A 17,009-nucleotide genomic window follows, 5' to 3' on the forward strand; every position below is an offset into this window, starting at 1 on the left:
CTAGAAGGTATTCAACGTAAGAAGAACGAAAGAGAATCCCGAGACGTTGTACTCGTAAGAAAAGGTCGATAAGATACGGCGAGACAGGGGGATCCCTGGTCTTCTAGGCTGTGCACCAGCTCTGGAGCAAATGGGAAACGGTCAATGAAGGCCTTCCGCTGGGGGGGTACCCCAGCTAGGCAGCCAGAGCCTAGTCGGGATGCGTTCATCCTCATTGCTCAAATGTTCGTTTCGTCCATCCTTCCGGGGTTGTGTGGTTTGTGACGGGGAGGGGCCGATTGCTGAGAATGCGGGAATGATGACTGGACTGCAGGACTGGCAAAGAATGCTAGCAGCTAATAAGATGGGGGGCAGGGTCACCGGTTGCGAAAGCGGCATCCAGAGTGTTGCCATCCAACCCGACATGGGTTTTTGCATGCCGCCCTTGGATTGACACATTTATCAGGTAATGTACCGAATCCCGAAGCCTAGCCCGACTGATCGTCATTGTCAGCTTAATACCCTTCAAAAGGTTCTCTCTCCAGTGCATTGCCTTTTCCCCAGGCTACACTTTTGTAAGATGAACAAGAATCAAGTTCCCAACAATAGAGCTCTCGGACAACTTTGCCGGTCTCGGGACCGGAAAGTGGGGCCCTAGATTTGACCTCTTCCAAACGTCGGGAGCGGATGCGGAATGGGGTTGCCGGCCGAAGCAGGCAAGCCCAGGCAAGCCATCCCACTGACGCCACTCCCGCCTGTGAGGTCGAATTTAAACCAAAGTCCCAAACTTCAACGTACCAAAGTTCCTTTACTAGATACGAAGACCAAATTACCTAGGTATCCTAAAGTGGCCTTCCTGATAAGAGCGCTTACGGACTTCAATTCCCCAAAGAGAGTTTCGTTCAAGACGTATTCCAAGTTTCACGCCCATGCGGTCCCAAGGATAATAATATTGGCGGGCAACCCCTCGTCGCATCCCGCCCATCTAGTTCCCGTCCCGTGTAAGAAAGCTTGGCATTTCAAGGAACCAACCATTCTCGACTTCACACAGGGAGGATCATGGCCAGATTATCCCACTTGTTTGAAACGAATCGTCTCGGGGCATTGTGATTCACCAGAAATATTAATAAACGTTACCGACTGCATCGCATGAAGCCTGTCTCTGCTTTGTTTAATATGACCTTTCTTATCAATTCATCTCGCAAAGTACATATCAACATAATCAATCATCCTACAATACGCAATCATCAAAATGCAGCCATGGACGTGAAATCACCTCCTCTCCATAGATCCCAACATCAAAACGCAGCAACATAGCGGCTGCCGCATCAAGTACACCACCCCCTACACCGTTGGACCCCCCACCTTCTCGGGGCCTGTCAGCCTGCCCGACACCACCGGCATCTCGTCGCTCAAAACGGCAGGTCCAGGTTCCCCCCTCACCACACGTCTCATTGGATCATGACCGGCACCTTCAAGAGAAAGCTCATCGACCTTTGAGAGGAGAGCGGGGAGTCAAGACATGGCAATCATGTCATATGCATCTTTTCTTGTTTTCGCTCACCAATCCTTTTTTTTCCCGCGCCGTTTTATCCGTGTGTTTTCCCTTCTCAACCACTATTGCAGGATAAACGAGATTAGGCAGCAGTCGCGATTCTGACTTTGAGTTGTTGTCCGTTCCTACCGGAGCGAGCAACATCTTTCATCAGAACCTAGGAGCCTCTCTCTTTCACTCATGGCACAAACTCAAGGTCAAGGAACTAGACGGACACGCAAGGCACTCATACGTAGACAGGGAATCTAATTATACGCTAACAATCTTTACCCCAAAAACTAATCAAGTTCTTTCAAACATAATACACACTTGAGCCTCCTGGCCGTGGTAGTCTGTCTTCGTGATATGTACTTCATGTGCGTTAGAAACGTCTTCAAACGACCCCTCTCCCCCTTCTCCCGCTCCATGGTTCCCAGGCAAGGATGAGAAAGAGATAGGCAGAGAGACCGATGAACAAACGAGCACACTTCAACCACCCAGTATAAAAACGCCCCCAAAGCCAAAGCCTCAACGCACTCCCCATTGGGCTTCTTTATTTCCCACTCCCCAAAAACTTGTTTTGACGACGCCAGGCAATGCAATTAATGAGCGCCTTCCCCACCGTTTCGTCTTTCCTTCCGTTCCATTCTTTCTCTCGTTCGTGTCGAGAATCAAAACATTAAGAGAACCTCGCTGTCCAAAATAAAACATTAAAATGACGATGACAAACCCTCACGGGGTTTAGTCTGCCTTGATTGCTCTGTCCGCACAACGTCAGCTTCTTTTCCCCCATAAGAATCCGGAGAGTGAGCGAAAGGAAGAAAGCTTACCCATAAATCCTCCGAACAAACGCGTACGCGCTCAGGAACCCCACCGTCCCCGTCAGGAGACCGTACACACAACACGCCATGAAGCTGTAGCTGAAGAAGAGCATACTGCTCACGAAGCCGGTAATGTGCAGCTTGAAAAAGTAGTACCACACGCAGTACAAAAACACCCACACGGCGCTCCCACCGCCTACGGCGAACGACTGCCACCACCAGTTGTAGTTCTCGGCGCACAGCCGAACGTAAATCGTCACGACCGTCACCTCGGCAATCGTCACAATCAGAATCACCGACACCACGGCCAGGAACCCAAACACGTAGTAGTAGCCGCTCTTGTCCTGCCAGACGGACTGGAACACGAACAGCAGCTCAATAAAAATGACCGCAAAGGGAATCAGCCCCGCGAGCAGGACAGACTGCCACGACTTGATGTACCACGCCTGCCGGGGCACCTGGCGCGGCGCGACGCTCGTCTTGGTCGGGTGCTCCCATTTGGCGCTGCGGACGAAGCCGAACCAGGAGCCGGCGTAGACGAGGGGCACCTGGATGCAGAGCCAGAGGAAGATGATGGCGACGAGAGTGCCAAAGGGGATTGCCGTGCTTGAAGCCTGTGCCCAGACGAATAGGTTAAGGATAAAGACGATGCCAAAGAGGAGGCCGGGGAAGAGGACGGCGGTGACGAGCGCGTTCTTGCGGAAATCCTGGCCGTCGAACGTCTTGTAGACGCGCGCTGAGAAGTAGCCCGAGAAGAGGCCAGCGAAGACGAAGAGGCCGACGCCGACACTGATGAAGCCGCCGCGGAAGCTAGGGTTAAGGACGCCGAGGGCGCTTAGCAGAACGAGACCAACCGCCATGAAGAGCAGCTGCATGCCGGATCCGACGAGCGGGGCCAGCAGGTAGCCGTGACGGGGCGTCCGGAAGACGTCGGCGTGCAGCAGCTTCCAGCCCGTGACGTCCTCGAGTGCCTCTTCGTCAGACGACACGTCGGCGTCGTTTTCGGCGTCAATTACGGCTCCCTGATCGAGCAGTCCGCCGGTCTTCTCAGAAAGTCGGGGCGATTTGTTGCCGGCCGTCTTCTTGCGCTTCAGCTTTGGCTTGCCGTCCTCGAGGGGCACCTCCTTGTAGCCCTTGATATCGGAGCGGATCGTTCTCGCGAGAATCATCAGGACAATGCCCGTGAGCAGACCGCAGATAATGAGCGAGTTGACAATGGCCAGCCAGTGAATCTTTTGGCCCTCCTCCTGATTGACAAAGTACAGATCCCAGCGGCGCGACCACTCGACATTGTTGTCCTCGCGGAAGTAGACGGAATAGGTATAGGGCACGGTCAGCTTGGCACCGTCGTCGGCGAGGTCTTCGTCATCATCGGTAGCGGGGTGGTATGAGGAGGAATCGAGGTTCTGCTGCTGCTTTGGCGTCTCGGAGGACTTATTCGGGGCGAGGTAGAGCTCGAAATTCTGGTCAATATTCTGCAAATCCGCGGGGCACCCATTCTCGTCGCGCTTGTTATTGGGTCCGATGCTCTTGGGGTACACCTCGAAGCCGACGACGACTTTACCGCCGCGCTCGCCCGCCTTCCCGGGGGCTCTGCGCCAACGGATGACAATGGTGTGGTGGTTGTTGAGGAAGTAGCGCGGCTTGCCGCTGCTGGCCGAGTAATCCGTGAAGCCGAGCTTGAAGCCGGCGGCGTAGTACTTGCGGCTCTTGTCGACGGTTACGAAGCTCGTGGCACCGGGGAGGTTATCGACGATCCATTCGGTGACGTAGCCATCGTGTACCATGTCCTTTGCGCGGCGCATGTCCTTGCGGCTCATCTCGCGGTTGCACAGCAAGTTGCACGGCTTGTCCTGTCCGACGACCAGGTCAATGTCGGACGTCTTGATCCTGTCGCCGCGGAGGACCTCGCCGAGGTTCAGGGGGATGCTTTGTCCGCTAAGCAGTCCCGTGCCGGGCTTGCGCTGGCCCGTCGGCGGGCACACGAAGGGGAGGTCGTAGTAGGCATACTGCAGCTGAGTGTTGTCGGAGTAGACCTTGTTCACGAGTAAGGGTACCTGCTCGCCGTCCTTATAGCTCTTAATCGACCAGCCTATAGTTTGATATCAAGGTATAGTCAGCGGGCAACTGCTCGAGCGAGAGAGAGGTGTTTGAGATCATGAGCTGGGGGCTTCTTTCTGAGGGCCGCGAACCTGGAATGTAGAATGCGTCGGCTGGTGCGGCAAGCAACAGGGAGACGAGGCACCCCAAGCCGGCCTTGAGCACCTGTCGCATTGTAATTAGGTTCGGTATTTGCGAGTTCGTCGTCGTTGTCGAATTATGTCCGCATAGACCGTCTCGGCGAAGTTTGTGTAAGTGGTAAAAGAGGTGACCCGATAAGATGGGCGACCTGTCCTCTGCGGTGGTGGTTGTGGTTTAATCGGGGTACCTTTCCGGCTTGGAGGGAATTGAAGGACAATTGAGGATAAAATTAGGCCAAGTCAGGAACGCAATCAAGGTAAGACGAGTCCGGTCGCGTTCAGGTTCAGTCGAGGGTCCGTGGCTGCACGGTGTCTCTCTCCGCGCCACGCCGCCGCCGCAAATGGGTGGGAGGGCGGAATCCAAGAAAACTGGATCGGACTGGGCTGCGCAGATGTGCCGGCCCCAAAGGATCGCAAGAGGAGGAAACTCGGGGTGGTAGAAGGTGAGGTGAGGTAAGCTGAGGCGGTAACGAGTGGAATCGGTACCAAGTACCCAGGAGAGAAGTCTAAAGGTAAATTGTCAAGTATCAAGCTTCGAAATCTAGACCTCTCCCGTCTTGTTGGGAAATGACGCAAGTGAGCCCGCCGTCGGCCGTTAGCGTTTTTGTTTCGAAACGGGGTCCAACCTTGGAAGAGTGGGTGAGGATGGAAGGGCGAGTTGAGGTGTTGTTGTTGTTGGAAGTAGGCAGGTTGAGTGATGGGAGACAATGCATGCAGCACGGGGGGAAGAGGCACAAGAGGAATACAAAGACACACCCTCCAGATGGAAGGGGGGGAGGGGAGGAGAGGGGATGAAGAGGCAATTGGAAGAAACCTAGGACGTTGACGGGATGCAGCTGGCGGATGAAGGACGGGACGGAATCGGCGGGAAATAAGAACAGTTCACAAGGGGGGGGGGGGGGAGATGGACAGAGCATGGGAATGGGAATGGGAATGGAAATGGGAGATTCACTGGGATTGCATGGCATGAGCACATGGGCTGCGAGCATGGGGATGGATGGTCGGGATGGGGGGATCGATGATGGGCGCACGGTTCAAGACCACTTTACAAGTAGAAGCCCACTGAGAGGTGAAGCATCGATCAGAGAAAGGCCCGGAATAATTCATAAATTGCTTTTAATCATTCAACCTCAATCTGAGATGCCGTCTTCCAGCGTAGCATCGCGGTCGTCGAGTGCCATCCATCCCTCACTGTAGTCCCCAACCGGCATCTGTGGAGAGGGGGGGGGGAGCCTCTCTTCCCCTCTCTTCTCTTTCACAGATGGTACTTGCCTTGCCTTACATTGGATATCAGTAGCTTTGTACTTCTAATGTAGAGTGAGGCAAGGTAGGCACGCTTCCCTACGCGCTTCAGTTCCTATCTCGCGCCTGCCAAGACCAACATGTCTCTCAATGAGAAGCGCAAGACATGAGCGGGAAGGCTTGTCGCAATTCACCCATACTCATCCGTATGCGTACCTTGAAATTCTTTCCTAGACACTTTGCCCAATCCCATGAACGCAAGCGGTAGTACAGACATTTCTGCAGGTAGATACCTATGTACATACGGATAGGTTGCTCACGGTTCACCCCCCAAGACCCTCCAAAGAGCAGGCGAGAAGTGCGCCCCAACCCCTATATCTGCCGCCGCCCGCTGTCCCGCCGCACCAATCAACATCTGCTGTTGGGGAAGCTAAATTCAACCGACACGAGGGGGGTTCACTCTTTGGGGCAGGTCGCAGCCAAAGATGAAAGGGGTGTCCGCGTTGTCACGTGTAGTTCCATTGTGATTTGTGCATTGCTTGTATTTTACAGAATAGGATATCCTGCTAGAAAAAATAATTCTCACTCAAGAAGAGGGAGGAATGATTGGTTATTTGTGCACAGCTTACCTCACCTCAGAACTTGCGCCTGAGCCTCATCCTCAGCTTTGCAAGCCCTCGACTCGCGAGTCACCGCACTAGAAACGATGCCATGTGGAAACAGACGATCGATCTTATTTAGTGTGGGCAGTTTACGCGGCTCCCGCTCCCTTTAGTCAAGTTACTATCAATAGAAACAAACGAACAAACCACTTCTGTGACCTGCCTCGTAGACGATCGCTCCCTCTCTCGAACAAACAGCATCGGGAGAGTGGGCTGTTGGACAGTGACAGGCCGGGTGTTAAGAACGCCCAGATATCGTCATCTTTCTCCATTCCCAATGTGACGGGGGGAATTCGCATACATGGATAGTGATGCAGTTTGCTTGGTGTTATTGTGCTAATGCCAGCTTATGCCGGATAATCAAACCCCCACATTTCCTCACCCCCAAATCCCCCTCATTTGCCCAGTGACCCTCCAGTCCGAGCTTCTTGGAAAAATCATGCTGAGCGTCCGGGGCAAAAGAAACAGGGAAAAAGCGGGATAGCAGCAAAAACTCCACCGCAATCTCAATACTGGAGGCAACAGGGGGAAATGGAAGCAACTTAATGGGCCTAGAACTTTCTGGGTGTCCGGCACGGCATGGCGGCACCTTTCTCCCGTTTTCGTCTCCACCGGGCACTTGCTTCCGGCCAGGTATACCAGGCTCCTCCGGTCCGGGCCCCTTCACTTCCGCCCCATCATCCCGTCCCGTCTCCGGAGGTGCCACTCTGCCCCGGACCATCTCCTTCTCTTGGCATTCCGGTTGGAGACGGGTTCGGCCTCTGATTATGGATTGTACTGTCTGTGTCAAACATGCCGTGTGAGGTAGGTATTATTCGGGTATAAGTGATATGAGTAAAACCAGGACCTCGGCGCTGAGGTGTTGTCAATCTCCTAATTGATTTTAGTGTTCCTCTAGGGGTGATTCGCGCCCTTTTGTTTGGAAGAATACAAGCTTCTTCCTCCATAAATCAGTGCCATAGAGTACGTACTAGGCAGGCCTCATCAGGTCGTATAAAAAAAGTTCCAAAGGAGCCCAGATCTGAGTGATTTTGTCATATTATTACTAAGTATTGATGTGTTTATCCAATTTGCCTCTTGCTCTTTGGGTATCTTCAATTCCAATAGACAAATTTTTCAAATGAATAACAAAAAAACTCCAAATCAAGGCGTCCCGAATTTTAGTATCCAAGACTCCGGTAGCCCACCAGCTCGATTCTTTACTGGTATCATCGCCATCGAAACAAGAGAATAAAGGAAATTGCTGAAAAGGAATAACGTGCTCAAAACCCCCCATAAGTCGTAATTCGTCAATGCAAGGAAACAAGGACTTAAGCTGCAAGAATTTCAAGCAGCGGAGACCTCGCCTCGCCTTGCAGACAAATCGCCGTAGCTAGGCAGCACGGAAGTACCCTGGAATTCGGGTGCGGGTTGCTGCAACAATCTCGGCTGGAGGAAAGCGTCCGCTTCCGCCTCCTCTTGCTGTGCCATCACGGCTTCGAAGGTGGGAAGGCCCATGTCGAGCGAATCGAGCTGCATGGGCGGCTCGAGGGCGACTTGCAGAGGGATGTTCAAGTTGATCTTGGAATCGCCAACGACGATGGTCAACTGCAGCGTGTAGGTGCGGGAGATTAGGCAGGCGTGGAAGGTCGGGATAAAGGTCTTTCGGGCTGTGGGCAGCTTGAAAGGAATCTGGAGAGCGGCCTTGTGAAAGATGGGAGAGGAGCGGTCCTTGCTCGAGCGGCGGCTGTTGCTCTGACGCTGGCTGTCCGAGTCGGAGGGGCTGCCTTCACGCATGCCATCGCTGGAGTATCCGGAATCACGGCGGGCGGTGGAGGCCAGTTGCTGGCGCCAAGCAACCTTGTCAACCGATGTGGAGAAGAGGGAAACGGAGGTTTGGTATGCGAGCTGCTGGGTCATGGCATATGCCTCTTGGCTGTTCCCCATGTTGGGGAGCGACGACATGGGCGTTGCGCCATACCAGGTCTGAGCTTGGATCTTGGCCGAGACGGTGCTGACCTTGGGAGGCAGGATATCGGCAGAGGTAGGCTCAAAGTTGAGGTTGACCAAGACTGAGCCCTCGGAGGCTCCGCGGCCGTCGGCAGTCAGGTAGACAGCACCAGGCTGAGCGGTTGCGGCTGTGACAGTGCCCTGCTTGGAGGAAAAGATGTTCTTGCGAATGGTCTTTGTCTTGTTGAGGGCGTAGTTCTTGTCCTGCTTGGTGATGTTCAGAGGCGGGTCCTCGGGGGATCGAGGGAGGACTTTGATGTGGTGGGTGTCCTCCATGACCTTGATCGGCTTTCCGCCGAGCTCGTCCTGTCGCACAACGCGGGCCTTGATGACATACTGGACCTGGGCCATATCGGGGGCCATGTCATCCCTCTCCCAGCCGCCCATGGTCGGGGGCAGACGCATGTGGTAGTCTTGGATGTAATCGTACTGAGCCTTGTGAGTGCAAGCACTCATTGTCAGTTGGTGGGGAATGACGAAGTTGAAGGGAATGGTGTAAGCCCTGCCGGCCTCGAAAATCCGGGGTACGGGGTAGGCGGAAGCGGGAATGGGCATCTCGAGCTTCAGAAAGGTGTGAGAAGAGAGCTGAGGAATCTGAACGGCGTCAAGGCGAGTCCTCGAGATGCCGATCAGGATGATCTGAACAAAATCGAATCGGCTGTCATGGCTGGGCGTGATTGTGACCTCTCCAGAAATGGGGTTACCCGAGGTGTAGACCTTGGAGCTGTAGTGGTCGTTGATCTTGACCTCGATGCTCTGCTTCCTGGTGGAAGCAGGCTGTCGAGCGAAGGAGATGACCGAGCTCATGTCACTGTGGCTCGACATTTTGGCTGATTGATGGTAGATGGAGCTGGTTGGGTGTGACGATGACGATGATGGGAATGTCCCCGAGGTGGGGTGCGTAGCTTATATGTATGTAGACGAAGGCTTGAGTGAAGATCCCCCAGGTATTAGATGGGAACCAGATGGAGTCTTGTAAGTGACGATATGGTAATGAAACCAAGATGAAAGCCTGTGAGTGGTACGGAGAAATATAGACATTTCCATGACAAAAGGGTGGGCGAGGCGTGTCTCTTTAAGGTCGGGTCAATGTCAAGGATGGGAAGGGAGTAGATGGATGGGCAGGAGTGCAATGCAGCGTGATTGTTTGACTCGACTCGACTCGACTTGAGCAGATCCATGGCAGCAAACGCCAGGGCCGGAAACAACCTGGAAACCCTCCACCGTCGACGTCTTCCTCGCACTTGCAAAGGGCGGGCTCCTCATCCTCAGCCTGCGTGATGGAGGGAGGTGGGAAACGTACCGGTACCTGGCCAAGGTACATGAGGTACTCGGATGAGGTACCGACATTTTGAGAGAGGGTGGGTGGTGGGTGGCAGGCAGGTCCCCGGGCGGGAGACTTGCGGTTGCACGGGCAGTGGCCGAGACGGGAACTTGAACTGCCTGCCCTGCTGTTGACCGGTTGTTCAGTGTGTTCAGCGTGCAAAGGAAGGTGAAAAGTGGAGCAGAAGACAGCAGAAAGACAAAATCTGAAGGATGGGATCCACTAGAATGGTGGATGGCATGGCGGATGACTGGCGCTCCCAAAGGCGAGCTTAGGTGCTTGGTCTCGACAAGTGACGCCCTTCCTGTCGAGCTTACCTTATACAATTATGCGCTAGAGACATCCCCAGCGCTGTAGGGCATGCTCCGACTTCCATTTTCCTCTGTAAGGTAAGGTAGGTAGGTAGACTGAGTAACTGTACGGAGTAGCCCACCGGTTGTTGGACGCAACTAGGTGGAGACTCCGAGACTCCGACCCTCAAAACGTCGCCAGCTGCGATAGAACGGCGTGAAAGGCGTGAATGGCAGCTATGACTCCGTCTGCTGCTCCGCAACTTCTCTGGGCCATCCAGGTTTCTTGTCACAGGTTTCCCATTTTCGAATTAGCTAAGGTACCTTGGTATCGAATACCTGTTGAAGGTATTTTACCTAAGCTCATTAAAGGTTTCTCGACATCAGAGTCCATTGTTGCACAGAGAAGGATTCAACTGCAACAGACCCTGATTTCCAATGCTCCAAATGATGCCATGTAGACCATGCAAGACGAGACGCATCCAACCCCAGACTCACAAGTTAAGGTACATTAAACAGCAATGCCTCTAAGGTATTGTCTCTCCCTGCCGTTTCAAAATTAAAGGCTGCTTAGAATTCTTTGAGATTGGTAATCCATGGTTGGGAATCTCAGATTCAACTTTGCTAGCGTGTCGCACTTGCTCGCCAAAAGAGTCATCATGTCAACTTGGACGTCGTGGAAAGGCGCAGGACCCGCTTTAAAATGACGAGAACCGAGCAAGACCCTTTGACTGGACCTTCCTCCACCACCACACGGCGCCGATGATCGGCAGGTGCTCCTTACCTTCCTTTGGCAAGAACGAGACAGCAATTCCCGGCTGGTGCTAACCTCCTGGTGCTTGCTGAGGCGGTAAGGCATGGAAACCACCTCAATAGTGTCTGGATCAAGGGAAACTTTCATCTTCCCGGCCGATGCTTCTGACATGCATCTCCACCCACTCGGATTCCCGACCATCGCCAACGGAACCCGGCTCAAGCCTCTGGTACAGTCAGTCTGCTGACATGACGGATCAATTTGGACCCTGATGACTGTGACGCCAGCGCCAGCCAACTAGTGAAAGCTCAAGTCTCTCGCCGATCCATACTCGAGTAGAAAATGGGCAACCTCTGCGCAAAACCAGCGTAAACAACACGCAGCCCGCCTAGGCACTTGGCTGCAACCTTGGCCGAGAACCTGTCGTGCTTCCGGTACTCTCATTCATTCTCAGACCACCGACATGGCTCGATACGCCCTGCTGCCGTCACGCTGTCGTCCAACACCAAAAGACAGTCAGTCGAATCTCCCAGCGCCCTACCGGATGACATTGACGCAAAAGACAAAGACAGCACTAGCACCTGTTCACAACAATATTGACTTGCAATGTCGCGGACCTCTGCTCTCGGAGCTCAATCGGAGCCGTGCCAGACTCCAGCCGTTGCCATCTCCAGACTGGGGAATGGGGAATCAGAATAGAGCTAAGAGAGCCGCCCCCGCGACACCACGCAAGAAGCAACTCAAACCGAGGGTGATGCGGGCACGCGGGGAGCAATCATGGGATTCAAGATCCGCGACCCCAGCAATCTGCCAACGGCTGCAGCGAGCCAACGTCCAAAATGTCACATTATTATGTGCCTCCCTGCGGCCTGCCACTCCCTTCAACACCAAGTTGTGATAAGACGTACGAGACAGCAGGAGTACCACGGCCGGGCAGCCAGTGGCATACTTTTCAGCCTGCTGCCGAGGAGAAGTCTTGTTAGGTTCACTGTTCTTCAATGATCGACCCCAATCGCGTCGCCAGTCCGACACCGCTGTCCCAATCAGCAGCTTGAATTCGTTCCGTCACCCTCCACGACGACTGCAGGCAAGGGTGGGAAATTTCCTTCCCGAGCACTTCACTTCGTCATCGCTGCAATACGCAGTCACACGCACCAGGCGTATTTTCAAGCATAGGAGCAGGTGTGTCGTTGGTTGAAAATTTACAAGCCCGTCGAATAAACGAGGGCAGCCTGGGTAAACCGACACAGGGTACAAGCACACGACAGGTACAGCAAGTATCGCAAGTACCTCTACCTCGATTCAATCGTTTTCACCCTCAAACATACGCGAGGTGGATATCGCAATCCAACGGACAAACGACGTGGATGAGAAGAAAAAAACTAATTCAGATACAAAGTTCGCAAAAACACACGACAACCGGCTGGGCTTTACGTACACGGAATCGATGTCTAATGAGATCCATCCAGGGGCGCGGCGCTTTGCCTTTAGGTGCCTGGCGGCTGTTGCTGGCATTACACGAGATCCATGCCATCGGGTCCCCTTGACGTACACGGTTGAAAGTGGACTCCCGCGGCGGAGGCACATCGGCCACCCGGTTCGGCCTCCCGTTAGCGGTCGATGCCCTCTGTTAAGCCGGTGGATCCCCCGGTGGTATGGGGCCCTGGAGGTTGCCATGATCCATCCGAAGGGTGCGCTTATGGGGGCGTGCCTCGCGAGTTCTTAACGTTAGGGGACGCCGAAAGTAATGAGATCCATCAGAGCTACGACCATGACCATCGTGAAGTGAAAATTTTACACTCGATCCCACGCCTTCAAAGTTGCAAAGGTCTCGAATGGCCACTCGCGGCCTCGCCAAGGTAGTGGCCGCATGGACCATTGGATGGCTCACACACCATGGAACATGCAAAAGAACAAACAGAGGGAAGCCATTACTATCACATCACGAATGGTCGGGTACCGCAGGAGAGAACCCGAAGAGTACAGCTGGCCACGTTGCGGCCTACCAGGAGCGCAATTGGATGTCAAGTAACAACAGCCGCACGACGATGGTGAGCTTATGACTGATGAGATCCATCGGGGCGATGACGCTAGAATGTATGGAACGTCTGAATGGAAGGCTGGAACGAGCCAAGTACGTCAGGCCAAGGCACGGGAGCAAGCGGATCTTGAAAGTTGAGACAAGACAAACTTGAGGCTCCATCGCGGAACAGAATGGGGCTCTTCGGGTTACAGTTTACGGCGCATCACTACCTGCAATGCTGCATGGCCATGCTGTGCGGCTCCTTTGTGAGCAGCAGCTAGAGCCGCCGTGAGGTTTTGATCGACTCACCCAAATCAGGGGTGCATACGGGAAACAAGCCAATGTTGAACGGGCATGCTTGAGAACAACAGGAGACAACTGTGGGTTTGCTTGATATGGATTGTGGGTGTTAGTGACGATGGTGCAATACCACGAATATCCCGAGCAGAACATCCACTTTGAGCCGACGACAAACGAGCCGTGGATGGCCGCGGTCTACGATGGCACATGGGTGTTTGCGATGTCGACGGTCGGACAGTGTGGTTGAAGTTTTTTTTTCGAGAAAATTTTTACGAGCAATTTGTTGCCTCTATTGCGCAGAGTGGAGTGCCATAAGCGCCATCTGTCCAAGGGAAAAGGACCCACGATGCGCCTTTGGATGGACAGCACTGGAGACATGCTGGAGACATCCCACGCTCCGGAACGAGAGTCCGGAAGTATTACCTAACACTCCCGTTAACCGCCCTTCCGCACATGGCCTCATCGCCAAATGTCTATGGCCAGACCCTAGCAGGCCTACGATGATGGGATTCCGCCTCCAATTGGGACGGGGAGATCCTTCAGACGACGGATGGGACAGCCTTTTTCGATTCCGGAGTCTATACATAAACTGATAATAACCCCCCCTAGTTAAGGTAAGAGTCCCGTATATAATAGTAAGTACTTAGATATTAATAAATCCTAGCTAAATTTAACTAATCGGACTTCGTTTTTTTTTTTTTTAGGGTACTCGGGCTAGAAATATTTTAAAAATAAATTATAACTAATTAGGGTACTACTACTTAATTAATAAAAAATAATTCCGACCTATACCTTTCTTTTACCCTAACTAAGTCGCGTTCTTTTTTCTAAACTTTTACCCTTTATTACGACTTTTATTAAAAATTTTTATTACGAAACTTACTATCGTACTTAAAATTTATTAATAATTAATTAGAAATATTTCTAAATTAATTCTATAATACTTTCCTATTATTATAATAGTAATAGCTTTAAATCCTATATTAATAATAAGAGGGGCTAGCCTTAAAATCTCCCTATATTCGAGACTAATAATATAAGTTTTATCCTTATTATTATAATTAAATATACGATTTATTTACTTACTTTTATAATAATAAGGTTAAGTAATCTTATTATTAAAAGAACTTTATTACTATTACTTAGAGACTAATAGCCTTTATTTTAATAGCTATTACTAGTTGTTTCTTAGTATGCTTAAAAAGTATTTTAAAAAGGGTTATTATATTAACTTTACGATTTTTTATAAAAGATCTTTCTTAACTACTATTGACCTCGAGGTTACTTATAAATTACTTCCCATTTTATATTAATATTTTTAGCCTTATTAATAATTTTTTATAGAATATTATACTAAAATAATATTACTTATAAAGGGCTAAGATATGCCCCTAAATACTCCCTAAAAGCCTAAAACTATCGTAAGTAATAAAGCGTTATTTACTATTTTTTTTAAAGAGGACGGTACTATAAATAAAAATATTTTTAAAATATTTTTAGTTTATAAGACTAACTATTTTTAATAGGACGTCGCCCAGATAAAAATAAACGTTAAGCTCGGCCCCGAGGAGAGCTATAAAGTTTATAAATCGTAGGATATTATTAGCTATAATAAGTATAACTTATTCCTTAATTAACGCTCTTTTTAACTAGATTTTATAACTTACCCTCTTCTTAATAAGTACGAGCTAATTTACTTAGTATTTCGTAAGTACTATTACCCTAAGCTCGTACTAAATAAGGATATTTTTAGTAAGTTACTTTATTAATACCTATATATCGTTATATTTAATATTAATTATTTCTAAAAATCTTTAAAACCCCTAAGTAAATAGGCTAGAATAGTAAAGTAGTTAAGGGTAAACTAGTCTAGCCTACCCCCACTAATAATTCTAATAATAATAAGACAGATTCTTAAATAAACCCCGCTACTTCTACTTAGATCTTTATTAAGAATATAAATAAATAAAAGGTATAATTAAGGGTTAAGGGATAATAGAAAATAATTAGTCTAGGGAAGTTTATAAATAAAGAGTTTATTAAAATAGAAGTATTTTACTTACTTTTTTAAAATAGTACTATATAAATTAAGAATGCCGTAGTATTATAAATAAATATTCGTAATAAATATATAAATAAGAGTTAAGGCTATAAATACTAAGTAGATAATATATTACTCATAAATATTTCCTAAAAATTTCCTAAAAATTTCCTAAAAATTTCCTAAAAGTTTCTTAAAAATTTCTAAAGAATTTCTAAAAAATTTCCTAAATATTTCCTTAATATGTTTTAAATATTTCCTTAACATATCTTAAATACTTTTTAAATATTTCTATTTTTTTAATTTCTATAATATTTATAAATATAAATTAATTAATAAACAATAAAATAATAAATTATTAACTTATTTTAATAAATTATAAGCTTATTATATAATTATATATTTAATATAACTTACTAATTATTTATAATTAAAATATTAATATTATATAATAATATATATATTTATTATTATAATAAATAATATATATATATATATATATATATATATATATATATATAGTCCTATTATATTATTATTATTAATAATTAATTAATATTATAATTAATAATTATTTAGCTGGTTTTTTTTAGTTTATATAAGCCCTAATATTATAAATATTTCGCTAAGTAAATAAGGATTTTAAAAACTATTTTTAAATAATAATACGTATATTACGAGCCTAAATCCTAACTCGTTAGCTTATAGTTTTAATAATATTTTTAATTACTTTAGTAAATTTATAATATAAAGAATATATAGAAGTTTTAAAACTAGGGCTATAATTATATTAATTATACTAAGGGTTTAAATAATAATATAATAACTACTTATTCTTTTCTTAAGCCTTAATAATAATTTATTATTTATAACTATATTTATAAAACTTATATTATTAAATACTAGCGCTTTATATAGGCCTAGGCATATTAAACTAATTATATTAAAAAGTATATTAAATAATTTAGCCTTAAGCTTTATATTTATTCTATTTTATAATATTAAATTTATTAACTCTTATATAATAGTTTTTTTTTAATTTTATAAGTATAAAAGATTAATTTTAATAGGATTATACTTTAAAAAAAGTTATATAATACGGTATACTTTTTAACTATATAATATACGTAATATACTTTAAGTACGTACTTAACGTAATATAATAATTTTAATATAAAAACTACTATATAATTTAAAATAAATAAGCTACCCTTTTTAACTACTTATTAATAATAAGCTAAGTAATATATTTATATAAAAGAATTAATATACGGGCGTCGTAAATTAATATACGGGCGTTACTTTTATATAAGCATTACTATTCTACTTTTTAATTAGTTTAAAAAAAATTATTAGTATAGTTAAATTTTACTAAATATTTATAAAGTATCCTAAGCTTTTATTCTTTTACTCTTTTTATACTTAATTTATATTATTAAGCCTCGAAGTTTAATTTATAATATTTATTTATAATAGTTTTTATAATTAAAATTAAAAAGGTTCCTTAAAATTAATTTTAAAATAATACTCTTATTAAAAAACTTCCCCCTTTATAAAAACGATTATTAATTAATTACGGCTTCTTATTATTATTTAGTTAATTATTATTATTTCCCTTTTTAAAAAATAGCCGCTTTAGTATTAACTAATTTTATAAAATTAATAATTTTAAAAAGTAGCACAACCTTATTATTAAACTCTTAGTTAGTATATTATAAAATATATAACTTTTTATAAATAATTACTTTAATATAGAGTTTATATTATATTTTATTTACTATTTTTTTAAAAAAATAATAAAAACTTAGTA

At 47.0% G+C, this 17,009-nt stretch overlaps 4 protein-coding genes across 4 annotated transcripts; all 4 read right to left on the reverse strand.

Moving 5' to 3' along the window:
- Nucleotides 1-1,907: 1,907 nt before the first annotated feature.
- CABS01_04680 (uncharacterized protein) lies at nt 1,908-2,057 on the reverse strand (the record flags this gene model as incomplete). The annotated part of the gene is made up of 1 exon (XM_060538050.1): nt 1,908-2,057. The coding sequence occupies one exon, from the start codon at nt 2,055-2,057 to the stop codon at nt 1,908-1,910; it is 150 nt and encodes a 49-aa protein (XP_060389712.1).
- A 197-nt stretch (nt 2,058-2,254) lies between these two features.
- Nucleotides 2,255-4,608, reverse strand: CABS01_04681 (endomembrane protein 70; the record flags this gene model as incomplete). Its single annotated transcript, XM_060538051.1, has 3 exons — nt 2,255-2,273; nt 2,344-4,426; nt 4,527-4,608. 3 exons carry the CDS (start codon nt 4,606-4,608, stop codon nt 2,255-2,257), a joined length of 2,184 nt encoding a protein of 727 aa, XP_060389713.1.
- Nucleotides 4,609-7,804: 3,196 nt separating this feature from the next.
- On the reverse strand, nt 7,805-9,292 carry CABS01_04682 (arrestin; the record flags this gene model as incomplete). The annotated part of the gene is made up of 1 exon (XM_060538052.1): nt 7,805-9,292. The coding sequence occupies one exon, from the start codon at nt 9,290-9,292 to the stop codon at nt 7,805-7,807; it is 1,488 nt and encodes a 495-aa protein (XP_060389714.1).
- A 267-nt stretch (nt 9,293-9,559) lies between these two features.
- On the reverse strand, nt 9,560-10,030 carry CABS01_04683 (uncharacterized protein; the record flags this gene model as incomplete). Its single annotated transcript, XM_060538053.1, has 1 exon — nt 9,560-10,030. A coding segment is annotated over one exon (471 nt), but the record flags the coding sequence as incomplete, so codon positions are not given.
- Nucleotides 10,031-17,009: the final 6,979 nt, after the last annotated feature.

Source organism: Colletotrichum abscissum (assembly GCF_030869225.1).
Source record: "Colletotrichum abscissum strain IMI 504890 chromosome Unknown Scaffold_9.1, whole genome shotgun sequence".
In the NCBI taxonomy this organism is placed as follows: domain Eukaryota; kingdom Fungi; phylum Ascomycota; class Sordariomycetes; order Glomerellales; family Glomerellaceae; genus Colletotrichum; species Colletotrichum abscissum.